The sequence below is a fragment of the Berghia stephanieae genome, chromosome 3 (assembly GCF_034508935.2).
Source record: "Berghia stephanieae isolate SIO BIC M18660-M18661 chromosome 3, UCSD_Bste_1.3, whole genome shotgun sequence".
In the NCBI taxonomy this organism is placed as follows: Eukaryota; Metazoa; Mollusca; class Gastropoda; order Nudibranchia; family Aeolidiidae; genus Berghia; species Berghia stephanieae.
In genome coordinates this window covers 41,820,494-41,835,493 of record NC_088362.1, presented here as the reverse complement: position 1 = coordinate 41,835,493, position 15,000 = coordinate 41,820,494, and the positions used below count along the sequence as shown (strand labels likewise).

The following is a 15,000-nucleotide window of genomic DNA, read 5'->3' as shown; positions in this document are numbered from 1 at the left end:
CAAAAAGGGTTGATTTATGACAAGAACTCATTTTGGATAAAAATTGACCTTCTAACTAAACTTGGCAATATCTCAGTTAAAACTTTTTCACCATCCGACTGATTATGCCATTCACTGTAACATATATTAGAAATAATTCAAGGGGATTAGACGTTTTCTTTAGATTGATAAGATCAAATGAAATGCTGAAATAAAATATCACACAGCACTTAAATGATGACACTATGTGTTAAATATTGCTCTATGCAATAATGCTGTGGTATTTTTATAGTATTGATAAACAAAGTGACATTTGTTTTAGTGCATAATGACATTTAACATATCAGAATCAACAGGATATTTTATGAAATATATAAAAAATATGGACATATTATATATTGTATTATGTAACAACCTTTGCCAATGTCAGCTAGTCATACATCAAAATTTGATGTTAGTATTGCATCAATAAATCAAATTAAATATATACACGAATTGACAAATATTTTATATATATATATATATATATATATATATATATATATATATATTATATATATGCGTGTGTGTGTCTCTGTGTGTGTATTATGTAAAAGCCTTTGTCATATATTAAAATTTGATAACAGTATTGTACCAATAAATCAAATGAAATATTCATGACTTGACAAATATTTTGGAACATGACCCCTAGTGTCGTAAAGAAGTCTGCGGATCGAATGCCAAAAGACAGGGTTCAACAGAGAGAAAAAATGCTTAGTGTGCATCTTGAAATGTTATGTCTATGACTTACCCCCATCCCCCTGATCTCTGCTCGTCTCTGCCTCCTCCATGTTGAACCTCTCACACGACCAGGCCATCCCTGTAATCTCATGTCCCTCGTGAATGGACAGCTGAGTGACGACAGAGCCTGTAGAACTCATCACGACGATCTGGCCGTCCAGGGTACCGAACATCACCTGGGAACAGTGATGGAAAATAATCAAATAATTTTGCATAATCATTTTTTTTCGAGGAGGTGGGCTTCAAAACGTCCGTGCCAAGTCGCATTTTCATCATTCAGAAAACTGCAATTATCTGGTATTATTTAATTGATTTAACCCTTTCCTTACCAGCCATTTCCAGAATTTTCCCCAAAATTTCACACCCACCCAACACAAAAATAGTTTTTTCTTACTCAAACAGAAAAGCAACAAATACATTCTATGCATAATATTGATGGCTAAAATAAGCGCTACAACACAGTGCCACGTGTTTTAGATATTATAAAACTTTGTTCTTTAAATTGTGTGAATTACAAAAGAAATCTGAATGATAACAATACTGGTTGGATCGTAACCATCGTAACGAATGTGACGATTTTCCTATGGTTGGTAAGGAGAGGGTTATGAGTAAAAATACTTGAAAGGTTTGCTTCATAGGACATAACCCTTACTGTTTTGAAACTTCAAATTCTATATGGTGACTTTGAGGTGCCCCATAGATTGATTTAGAATGTTAAATCATGTTCTATCTGGTGACTTTGAGGTGCCCCAAAGATTGATTTAGAATGTTAAATCATGTTCTATCTGGTGACTTTGAGGTGCCCCATAGATTGATTTAGAATGTTAAATCATGTTCTATCTGGTGACTTTGAGGTGCCCCAAAGATTGATTTAGAATGTTAAATCATGTTCTATCTGGTGACTTTGAGGTGTCCCATGGATTGATTTAGAATGTTAAATCATGTTCTATCTGGTGACTTTGAGGTGCCCCAAAGATTGATTTAGAATGTTAAATCATGTTCTATCTGGTGACTTTGAGGTGCCCCAAAGATTGATTTAGAATGTTAAATCATGTTCTATCTGGTGACTTTGAGGTGTCCCATGGATTGATTTAGAATGTTAAATCATGTTCTATCTGGTGACTTTGAGGTGCCCCAAAGATTGATTTAGAATGTTAAATCATGTTCTATCTGGTGACTTTGAGGTGCCCCAAAGATTGATTTAGAATGTTAAATCATGTTCTATCTGGTGACTTTGAGGTGCCCCAAAGATTGATTTAGAATGTTAAATCATGTTCTATCTGGTGACTTTGAGGTGCCCCAAAGATTGATTTAGAATGTTAAATCATGTTCTATCTGGTGACTTTGAGGTGCCCCAAAGATTGATTTAGAATGTTAAATCATGTTCTATCTGGTGACTTTGAGGTGCCCCATAGATTGATTTAGAATGTTAAATCATGTTCTATCTGGTGACTTTGAGGTGCCCCAAAGATTGATTTAGAATGTTAAATCATGTTCTATCTGGTGACTTTGAGGTGCCCCAAAGATTGATTTAGAATGTTAAATCATGTTCTATCTGGTGACTTTGAGGTGCCCCAAAGATTGATTTAGAATGTTAAATCATGTTCTATCTGGTGACTTTGAGGTGCCCCAAAGATTGATTTAGAATGTTAAATCATGTTCTATCTGGTGACTTTGAGGTGCCCCAAAGATTGATTTAGAATGTTAAATCATGTTCTATCTGGTGACTTTGAGGTGCCCCAAAGATTGATTTAGAATGTTAAATCATGTTCTATCTGGTGACTTTGAGGTGCCCCAAAGATTGATTTAGAATGTTAAATCATGTTCTATCTGGTGACTTTGAGGTGCCCCATAGATTGATTTAGAATGTTAAATCATGTTCTATCTGGTGACTTTGAGGTGCCCCATAGATTGATTTAGAATGTTAAATCATGTTCTATCTGGTGACTTTGAGGTGCCCCATAGATTGATTTAGAATGTTAAATCATGTTCTATCTGGTGACTTTGAGGTGCCCCATAGATTGATTTAGAATGTTAAATCATGTTCTATCTGGTGACTTTGAGGTTCCCCATAAATTGATTTAGAATGTTAAATCATGTTCTATCTGGTGACTTTGAGGTGCCCCATAGATTGATTTAGAATGTTAAATCATGTTCTATCTGGTGCCTTTGAGGTGTCCCATAGAATGATTTAGAATGTTAAATCATGTTCTATCTGGTGACTTTGAGGTGCCCCAAAGATTGATTTAGAATGTTAAATCATGTTCTATCTGGTGACTTTGAGGTGCCCCAAAGATTGATTTAGAATGTTAAATCATGTTCTATCTGGTGACTTTGAGGTGTCCCAAAGATTGATTTAGAATGTTAAATCATGTTCTATCTGGTGACTTTGAGGTGCCCCAAAGATTGATTTAGAATGTTAAATCATGTTCTATCTGGTGACGTTGAGGTGCCCCAAAGATTGATTTAGAATGTTAAATCATGTTTTATCTGGTGACTTTGAGGTGCCCCAAAGATTGATTTAGAATGTTAAATCAAGTTCTATCTGGTGACTTTGAGGTGCCCCAAAGATTGATTTAGAATGTTAAATCATGTTCTATCTGGTGACGTTGAGGTGCCCCAAAGATTGATTTAGAATGTTAAATCATGTTCTATCTGGTGACTTTGAGGTGCCCCAAAGATTGATTTAGAATGTTAAATCATGTTCTATTTGGTGACTTTGAGGTGCCCCAAAGATTGATTTAGAATGTTAAATCATGTTCTATCTGGATGTGACATAGCATAAATCTTTCCTTACCGACCATTTTCCGGATTTTCCCACAAAACGCCACACTCATCCATCACAAAAATAGATGTTTAAACCCTAACTCAAAAGGAATAAGTGCGTGCTATACATAGTTTTGTTCAGTATAACAAGCTATACTACACAACATTAAGTTATTAAAATTATAACAGAATATTTTTTCAGTTTTTATGTACAAGAGACATATGAATGAGAAAAAACTTTGATTGTATCGTAACGAATGTGACGATTTTTCCTGTAGTTTGTATGGAGAGGGTTAAAATTCAATATCGACAAGCATCGGATTTACCGCAAAATTAAAATACCGTCTTGAGATCACCTGTTTGGTCACAAATCTATAATATTGTCAAACTCTTCATGTTTTCAGTATCCATTATCAGTATCAGTGTTTTCTGATCCTAAACTGTAGTAGCATTTTTAGCATCACATTATAATTTTCACCCGGTTACAATTATTAATATTATTTATTCCCGCAACAATAAAAGTGGGTTACTGCTATTGTCGTATTCTGGGAAATCTTAAGTCCCCGGTATGAGATTGTTTTTGACAACATGAGAGTCATTTTAATCGATCGATTTTTAAAGGGCGAATTATTATACTAAAATTTACAAAACGTGTTTTTCTTTCAGGGTAAGAAGGGTAGACTAGTGGTATACCGTCTTTATTCATTGCTCTTGTATCCGGAGTATGCTGACATCCGAAAGCATTTATTATTTTTCGCAATTTATTTGTTGTCACTATCAAGGGAAGATCCATAAAAAAGTAAGATGCAAAACATAAATATGACACTAAATCACGCCAAAACCCCAGTGCAATAAGAATTTTTATTAAAACAACAAGTGCAACGCTGTTGAAATCGCGTGACTTATTCGTAAGAAAAAGTCAAATTTAATCACCGTCTCGATTAGCTCCCTTTGTTCGATTATTCCGATTTATCCATTTTAGTATCGTATCCACTTTTCAAAATAATTCTCTATTGAGCTGTCTGTCGCAACTCTTTTCACGCGTTGAAAGCCTTCAGTTGAACAGAGCCCAGCTTGATCACGAACGGTGCCAGACCTTCTAATGGCTCTCCTGCAAGGATGCTTTGTTCAAGGCACACTGAAACCATTTCAGTAGTGGTGTTGGGGGTAAAAAATGAATCAATGAAAAAAACAAAACAAAACAAAACATGGACAAAATAAACATGAACATGAATGAGGGTAAAGATTCATTTGGGCTCAGAGAAGTCGAAATAAAAAGATTATTCTAGTGAAGGTTATTTTTATTAGGTTACACGGAATATTGTTTTAATAACACTATGTTGACATTAACTGTTCATGGCTAAAATGTCTTTTAATTGAGACTTTTATATAGCGCACTATCCACTAAACGTGCTCAAAGCGCTTTACAAAGGATCTCTGACTAAGAGCAACACATAACATAAAGAACGAGACATGACGCTTGTTAGACGATAATTCAATTTTTTTCCATCAGAGACAACGCTGTTAACGACCAGGTACTCATTTTACATCTGAGTACGGTGAGAGAATGTAAATAAAGAGACTTTTCCAAGGACTCAACTATGCTCCGAGCGAGACTCGAACCCAGGACCTTCCGATACAAAAGCGAGTGTCATACCACAAGACCACATAGCCTGTCTTTCAACTTCGATAATTGGGGTTGGAACGAAGTTGATTCCTCCTTTTATGATATGTAATATAAGGATGATAAAGCTTGGGGTTTTGTTTTTGGCTCAAAATGAAGTTCCAACCCCAATTATCGATGTTGCAAGACAAGCTATGTGGCCAAGTGGTTTGACACTCACTTTTGGATCGGAAGGTCCTGAGTTCGAGCCTCGCTCGGCATAGTTGAGTCCTTGAAAAAGGCTCTTTACTCACATTCTCTCACCGTACTCAGGTGTAAAAATGAGTACCTGGCCGTTAACAGGATTGTCTCTGTCTGGATAATATTGTAATATCGCCTGACAAGCGTCATGTCTCGTTCAACATGTTACACGTTGCTCTTGGTCAGGGACCCTTTGTAAAGCGCTTTGAGCACATTTAATGGAGATTACACAATGTACAAGCTCAATTTTTTTTTCAATTCACCATGCCAAACCTTTGTTTGTTTCAATTATAAATCCAATTTTGCGATTTATGATAATTACACGCCAGGACCCTATAATAATATAGGATCTATCCGGCATATAATTCAAATTCGAGACGTGAAAACGGGGTCGCGAAATTAGTGATGGTCGATCCTGTTCGCGAAGTCCCAAGGTTCAGAGCTTTTGACGAGATGAAGATCAGTTTAATCGATCAATATTTGAAGGTCGAGTTTTCTGGCCTAAATCTTAATCCATGTTGTTTTTTTTTTAATTTCAGAATACGGAAGTATAGGTCTTACGCTTGTAAACCTCGGTGACCAACATTACACAATGTGTAAAAAATGCTGTCTCAACACACACTGTTCGTAAATCAACACATATGGGTAACATTTCTTGAGAAACCCCAGGAGGGAGTCTGTTTTCTAATGTTGGACGTGACAAGAAAGCTACCACTTTCTCTATAAGCCAATTTACTAATGGTTTCTTCTACCCAAACCAATTAATAGAGGTCGTGCGAAAGTGGCGCTTCCACAAATCCCTTGATTCTACAGTTCTATAAAACCTCTCAAAGACGAGTTTGGAAAATTAAAAAAAACCCCATTGAATATAAAAAATATATAAATAAAATAATTAGTTTATTACGGCTATGTGCTATGTGGTATAGTGGTATGACACTCGCTTTCGGATCGGAAGGTCCTGGGTTCGAGCCTCGCTCGGCGCATAGTTGAGTACTAGGAAAAGACTCTTTACTCACATTCTCTCATCGTCCTCAGGTGTGAAATGAGTAAATGGCCGTTTACAGAATTGTAACATCGCCTAACAGGCGTCATGTCCCGTCCTAAATATTAAATGTTACTGTTGACCAGGGTCCCCTTGAAAAGCGCTTTGAGTACATTAAGTGGATATTGCGCTATATAAAGGCTCAATTTTAAAAAATTAAAATGTCATGCCAGAAAACAATATTTGCCCCCGCTTAGAGCCACCAGCTTCACGGAACGGACACAAACAGGGTATTTGTAAAAGAAAGGAAATGTACAATTCTAGCATTTTCTACTGTCTGAACTTCAAACAGGACAGACACCACATTGGTTATGGTTTCTTCTAAAAACCGATCAATGTGATACGTCATCCCAAAGCGGTGCCATGCTGGCCTGACATCGATGCTGAAATGTTGAATTTATAGTAAAATCTATTAGAATTGGGCTGTTTTATTGAGGAAATGATTATTTAAAGTAAGAAAAAATAAAATTTTTAATTTCTGGTAATCTTAATTGTCAAGTCAAGTCACTTTTCATTCCTCCCTCGTTCACCCCGATATCACACTATAATGTGGTATATAGATAGAATGCGCTTGGCCAAGGAGTTCACAACATTGCCATCCGGAAGTAGAACGGACCAACACACAAACTCTATGTAACCATGAACTGTTATAGTCTGGTCAATACAGTTTAGTGAGAACAACTCACAAACGCGGATGGCAAAAACAATAACAAAGGCTTGAGTGACGTCATCTGCATACTATCTATACTGTCGTGCTCGGGGTGGGGGGGGGGGGGCAACAATTTAATGAATTTAGATATTTAACTTGTTCGTCAAATAACGATTGATTAAAGTGACCTTCATCTTGTCAAAAACTACAATCAAATCTGGGATGTCCTTGAACTTTACCCCCCGCTTTCCTGAAGGCTACAATGAGATTTGAGGTCACGAGTTTGAGAGTTTTTGACAAGATGGAGGTCAGTTTTTAATCGATCGATATTTGAATGACAAGTTTTCTGGTCAATTTTTTTAAAACTTATTTTTCAGAGTACAGTAACATAAATATAGGCTTTGTGTCATATCTATTTGTATCCAGCTAGCCGATTTGTACTTAAAATGGTAGGAAGGACAAAGTAATACTTGAAAACAAAATGGAATGACAAACCAAATAAACCCTACTCTGACCTACTCAAACAGAACACAATCCACACAGAAAAGATTTTCTTTAAATATTGAATATTTTCTGATTCGACTCCTGCCAACCAATGTTTTGTTTACTCATCTTAACTACGCCACTACCACATCATCTCATTCATATGCGGTGTTTCATTCATCCTGTTTTGTTGATAAAGGGGAAACCCGAAACGTTCATTTGATCTGTTTTTGTAATTAAATTGAAGCTTACATTCAACTTCACGTTATTATTTATTTCTTCGAGCTTCGGGCAGCAACATTTACACTATCCTGTGCAAATAGATTGAGAGTCATTTCAGTTGATTTAGATTTCAAGTTTACTTTTTCTAGCCAATATACAATTGAAAACAAAAAAACAAAACAAAAACAAAAGCAATCAAACCAAACAAACAAACAAACAAAAAGCAGTGTATTGCCAGCATCCGACAAAATGCACGTTTTCTTTGATCGACCAATGTATAGAGGCAAATTAATGTTATTTCATATACGTCTAGATCTTTATGTATTGTTTGTGTGGTCCCAGTGTATATTATATAATAATGATCCTTATTTGCTTTTTATCCCACGATTTTATCATTAAAATACTAACCAAAAGGTGAAAATGGATAGGCTTCGAATGGGATCTTTTTCGTTAGTATTTTCAGGATCCCAGGCTTCAGGCAGCCCCCACCGCTATCTATTATATTATTACTCATTTTAGACCTTTTTTGTTTTACTGAGGCCAAAACATATTCACAATCTCGTATTTTTCATGTAAAATTATTAATTTTGTTCTTGTACTTTAAAATTTAAAAAAAATAAAATTCAATCTATTCATCCCATAGGGGAAATTGCCTTATCTATTCCAAATGGTAAATTCCGAGTTCAGACAGCATGGAAAAGCCGAAATTGAGTAAAAGTTACTTGCTCAAGGCCACACAACGCAGCGGCTGGTGATCGAACTCGTTACCTTTTGGGTACGAAACAAAGACCGTACCGCTGAGCCACGCTGTCCCCTACTTGTATAACAAACAGGAGGGGGAGGAGGAGAAGGAGGGGGATTAGAATGGGTTCTTGTGATCCACTTTGTTGCAATTAAAGTGGCTGTAATCCCTTCATTTCCATAGAATTAGAACAGGCTCTCATAAACATCCTTGCCTTTTAATTGCTCAAATTCCTTACGATAATGATTCGGGTAAATTCGAGTTCAGACAGCTTAATGGATTAAAAATAAAAAGAACTTATGAATAGAATAAGATAAATATTATTGTTATGATGGTATCCAAAAATGTTGCACTTCGGTTTGTTGTTGTTGTTGGTGTTGTTGTTGTAGTAGTTGTTGTTGATTTTCATTATTTTCGTTTTGAGTCACATAATATCATACTTCTTATAATGCCATCCAAAAGAATCAGAGGTAAATTATGCTTATTTACAAGTTTAGTAACCTAAATATTCGAGTCTCATTGTCCCAGTTGAAATACTTTCAAACCAAAGCAAAATTAATTGTTAATTCAAGTTCGGTTATCAGACCTGCATCTAGAGCTGTTGCATTTACAAATGAGCAAGATGGTGATTGTTAAGAAAATAAAGTGGAACTAATGGATGCAATCTGATTACGAGTAACTATCAAAATTGATGTTTAAAATGTTTGTTTAGTATTACTTGTAAACGGCTCTAGATATGGAACGGTCCAACGTTTCCCTCAATTTGATATGACTAGGCATTGAAGTAATATCAGAATACATGGATGATGTCGTTGTTATAATATTAGATTTAACATTAAAGACTTGCCTCCAAATTATGATTCACATTCATGAAACTATCACAATAGTGGTCGTTATATTGCACAATACAATTTAATGCAAACAGTAACTCGCAAAGGATAGAACATGACGGCACAGACAACCGATATGGGCTCTTCGGTATTTTCAAAAAAGCAACAATTTTTAAAACAATAAACACAGCATATGAAAGAAATGAAAGGCGCCCTAAAATAATAAGATGTTTTCTGGTTTCCAAACAATAAAAAAATCTATTTAAATTTATCAATACGAGGTCGAGAATAATTTAAGTAGCTAATCCTAAAGACCATTTCACCATAAGATAATGTCTGCTACTGTAAGCACAAAAGAAATTGGGAATTGAACTGTGAAATAGTGAGTGAAAATTCATTTCTGAAGTAATCAATATGAGAGGAGGTCAGGAGGAAATATTGAAAGAAAATTGTTTGACGCTTGAAACTATAGAGTTTAAAAAAAACAACAAAAAACAAAAGAAAAAAGATAGAAACATGACGAAATTCAAGCAAATATCTGTTTAAAGAATAATAATATGTAATCATCACACAAACGTAGATGAAAATAAAAATCTGGTTTGGAAAGAATTCAGGCAAAGCGTACAAAAGCGAAAATAATGATATATATCATAAAACTTCAAACAAGCATACATATCAGGACTGAAGCAATCTTAATATATTGTGTGCTTATGGTTCTTTATTCAAAAGTGGCAAGTATAAAGAATTTAATCAAATTCTTGGCTGATTATAAATGGAAACAACGAAATAAAAAAAAAAGACAGGGACGCCAATGATATCTTTATTATTTTTATTTTTGGTGTCGCGGGCCTCCAATAAGTGCATCTCTGCCATTTAATGACTTTAATGAGGTCTCTGATTTAAGAGTAAATTTGGCAGTTTGAGGGTCATTTAAATCGATTGATTTTTGAAGTAAGTGGTTTTGGAATAAAATGTAAAAAAAAGCCATTTTGTCAATTATTTATGTTTTGTTCTGATGGTATGACATGCGATAGAATAATATTATACCTAACTTAGGCTGGCAAACAATGACAAAAAGCTTTCATATAAGCGCTGATCATTTTAAACCTCTAATGAAGCCCTGTGTTGGGATGCTCTTTTATTGTTCTTTTGTTGGGAATTGCTAGGCTTGTGTCACTTTTGATACCGGAAAACGGAAAAACCGAGCTGAAAACCTTAACGTTAAAGGTTTAGTTGAATATATCCTTTATCCTTCTTTTCGCCCCATTAATTACAGGCTAGTAATTGCCTTTACATGAATAGCTGTGGCCCTTCAACAACCCTTTATGGTCATAAAAACAATTTAGAAATCGATTGAAGGAGATTACAATGTGGTGAATTTCTGAAATCCGAATCTTGTGCTAAAGTCTCAAGTTTTGAGACTTCTACTAGCCAATCTATTGATTTATGAAGTCAAAGTTTTCTGATTTATATGAAAAAGCGGGTTTGTCGGTATATCACCGACACTGTTGATTTTGTAGACGAGTCGTTATCATTCCCATATATTTGTAACAATTTAAAGACGTCAAAATGATATTCGTAGACAAAGACATTTATTATAGATAATTATCAAAAGATGTGAACATGTTGCTGCCTTCTAAAACCCGATTGCAAAATAAAATATTTTTATATGTTGTGTAATTAACTTGTGCTTAATTTAGTATTAAATTGAACTAGGTTTCGCAATGGCTATTATGACGATTGCGTCAGTGAGCTGGTGATAATAATTGAGTTTGGTGCTCAATTGGAGTATGAAATAAATGTATCTCATTTTCCATTTTAATTAATTGGAAACGATGACGCACGACACTTGTGGAATTTTATCTCGATTTAATTTTGTTTGCTGTTACATATTGCGTGAAAAATGCTTTATTTATAAACATATTATGGATAAGGAAAAATAAAACAAGAACATCGAGAAGATAAATGGGGATGAGGAGAAGAGCGAAAATGGAGGGAGAAATAAGGGAGTTATAGAAGAAGAAGAAGAAGAAGAAGAAGAAGAAGAAGAAGAAGAAGAAGAAGAAGAAGAAGAAGAAGAAGAAGAAGAAGGAGGAGGAGGAGGAGGAGGAGGAGGAGGAGGTCGATGAAGAGGAGGAGGAAAAGAGGGATGATCGAGAAAGAAAAAAAATAGGGCGATTTAAAGAGAAATGCTTTTCATTTTTATTGGTGACTTTTACCATTACTATTTAACACCGGTCATCAAATGTGGAAAGCATTCAAAAGATTTTAATCGAACTTGATCTTAATCAGTATGATAAAACACCAACACAACAAGCTGGTAACATCCTAGATTGAGTAATTTCCTCTAACTCAAATAATTATATTACGGATATGAGTGTGGTGGACCTCGCTGTCAGTGATCACAAAGGCATTCTAGTCAACCTGACTCTTGAGAAAACGCACCTAATTGTAACTAGAAACATTAAAGAAATTGATAGTGAGAATTTTACGCTCTCTCTCAAATATAACCTTTAAAAAAAGTAAAATAAACCCCGTCAAATGTTGACTAAAATAAACAATAATTCATTTCTCAAACAAAAACCTTTATTTTTGTTTTCTTCGAAATATCGATATATTTAAATGACTCTCATAATGTCAATAATTTTCTTAAGTCCAAGATTTTACAGGCATAGCAGATATGTGACTTTTAGAAAAGCTGATGTCTTTTGTCACAGTACACCAGAGTGGTACCAATGTAAGAATCTTTCCATATTGATTACACCATCCATGCTACGGTCTGGACAGTCTCATATCATCATTAGTTTACGCACAATGTGCGTTCATTGTTTTCCTAACATCTTAATGTTTTCACTTGTCAGACACCCACACCTTGCCCAGTCTTACAAGTTCCTGTTATTCAGATGTTTTGTTACAGACAGCGGAGTAATCATAACAGAAGAGACGTCTGAGGATAATTTCGACAATTTTACGTGACACAGACAAACATAGCCTTTTCTCATTATAGCCAAAAATGTATAATTCATACTATATTGATGATTATGATGACTCAACTTGTCTACTTAATGTCTGAAACCTGAGACTTCTTTTAGGTTTTAAGATAGAGAAAAAATAAAATGAATGAATACGACTCTTATAAAAGGGGACAATACAAAACAGTTTCTGCCTTTGACCTTAATCGGGTTTAAACACAAAACACGGAGATATTGACAAGAGAGAATTTTGTTTTTATTTCTGTTTTGCTTGCCAGTCCTTCTCTCTGGGATCGTTCTTCCCACAATAAATAGGGCAAATCAAGTGTTGACTTTCTGAGGAAATCCGGTACATATGTTGGAATGAAAAAAAAACCGAATAAAATCGAACCGAAAGCCAAAATAATCGCAATTTTCGTAATTTCAGACTAGGCCAGTTTGAGAAACCACATTTACTGTCTTTGATGGAAGCTTTCAATAAAGCCTTCAATACAATGGACAGCCTCTGAGCAATTCCGTCATAATACATAATTCAGACCATTATTGTTCATCTTTGAAATTTATCATCTTTATGCAAGCTTCGGTTGGCCTTCGTTTTCTGAAGGTAATGTATGACTGTTATACCATGCTGGAATTATATACTTCAAAAATGTTTTTGACATTATAATGCCAAAGGTTGTTTTTGAAATCATTACATCATAAAGTCGTCATAATCACCTTTATTTCAGTCATCAAAGGTCAGGGCATGATGGTTGACCTTTCCTGGTTTGCTGACTCTTTCCTCATAATATTTTTAAATAAATAACAAGGCTTTTATGATATAATAATTTTCAGAACATCAAACGACGACATAAAATAATCACACCTCGTTCAAATCACAATTGACGTCAATCATTTGCATATTATGAAATATTTTTCGATGATTTAATGACTGTATTTTGATTAAACAGATTGTATATAACAAAAAGCATGATAACCTTGACCTGAGAGAGGAAAATATTGCTCAGGTCGCAAAACGGTTTGACATCGTTGTAAACATAGATGGGAAAGTTTGTCCATTGTTTGTCAACCTATCCTTTTTCACCAAAATGTCTTGAAATATTAGACATCGTTTGAAGTATAGAGTTTAACGTTTTGATATGTTGGAGTCATTTTTAATATGTTAATATGTACATTTTTTTCTGATCAAAGCTAGAGAAACGTGTTTTGGGTCAAAATTAGCGTGGATGAATGGAAACATCAATAAAAACAATAACAGAATGATAAAATCATTTAATGCAATGAAGCATTGCTTAAGAAGCAACGTTGGACATTCTTACTACAGGTATTCAATCAAGATCAACTAGTTCAACGCAGGGTTCAACAGATCAGATCCACATATCAATTAATATGTCAAGGTCTTTAAAATAGGAACTGCTATTAACATTTATTTCTGAGTAGAGCGATTGCGTATAGAAAGCTTTAATTTAATGAGGTCAATTATTTAATCTCTTGTAATATTCTCAGCCCAAAGTCTTGATTCCTATTTGTTTGTTGAGTATAAAACATAATATTAATATACATAATGTACTAACGCACGAGATTCCAAGCAAGAATTTGATTATACAGTGTACTAAAACTGACAAGCTGACGGTACAGATTTTGGAATGCTGATCAGTTGGCTTCTTGATAGATCGGAATTGAATTCACTCAGCTCTTTGTTATTGTTTAAAAAATCCATTTTTGTGATTAGCTCTCACTGAATTGTATCAATCAGACTATAAGTGTTTAAGGTTAAATATTGTTTTATATGTGTTGATACGTTATATCTGGCTGGCAAAATGTTGATAAACGCACAGCATCAATATCTTAGGTTCTATTTTTATGACATGAAACTGGCAACTCTTTTAGACGCCATCGGTGTCTATACATTTAAGTCCCAGTTTTGAAATTAATACAAAACATCATAGCATCAATCAACAACAATGATTGTGGGGGGGGGGGGGGGGGGGGTGGAAGGGAGGGGTGGAGGTGGAAAGCGACTCATTTTGTGAAAAACAACAACAAATTTCTTACCTGTTGATCATCAGGCGACCAGAGGCCACAAGTGATGGTCGTGTTGTCCAAGTGAAGCATGGATGACCAATACCGCTGTCCGGCGACGCTGCCTACCAGGATAAATCCGTCTCGGTAGCAGATGAGGGCCATTCGGCCATCGTGGGACCAGGCAAAGTCTGTCACCTGGGTAGTTTGAGGTAAAAACAATATAGATATATCATGATAATATTGGTTGTAGTCTTAATCGGAGTCATTTAGGGTACTACAAATTAACGATGATTTAGTTTTGTAAATATGTTATACGATCTTTCCAGCATTTTTTGTTTATCATCACTAACAAATAGAGTCAGAACGTATTGGAACGCCTCAAGTTCATATCAGCTTAATCAATATTGCAAATAAATAGATTTTAGAAAATATCAAATTAATAGAAGAATAAATAAATATATGAACAATAAATAAATAAATAAATAAATAAATAAATAAATAAATAAATAAATAAATAAATAGATAAATAAATAAATAGATAAATGCCAGTTTTTAAAAAAACATTTTTGACCATCACTTTGTCAAAAAAAAAAAAAATTAAAAAATTGAGCATTAATGTAGAAATAAATCAGGACGTGTCGTAATA

At 34.6% G+C, this 15,000-nt stretch overlaps 1 protein-coding gene across 1 annotated transcript in view; it reads right to left on the bottom strand.

Moving 5' to 3' along the window:
- The window catches only part of LOC144967750 (uncharacterized), a 192,396-nt gene that overhangs the window by 28,406 nt on the left and 148,990 nt on the right, over window positions 1-15,000 (bottom strand). The window contains exons 7-8 of the mRNA XM_078905341.1: window positions 14,385-14,549; window positions 770-935 (exon numbers count right to left, since the gene is read on the bottom strand). Of these exons, the coding sequence (XP_078761467.1) occupies window positions 770-935; window positions 14,385-14,549 (331 nt within the window). The remainder of the gene's footprint in view (window positions 1-769; window positions 936-14,384; window positions 14,550-15,000) is intronic.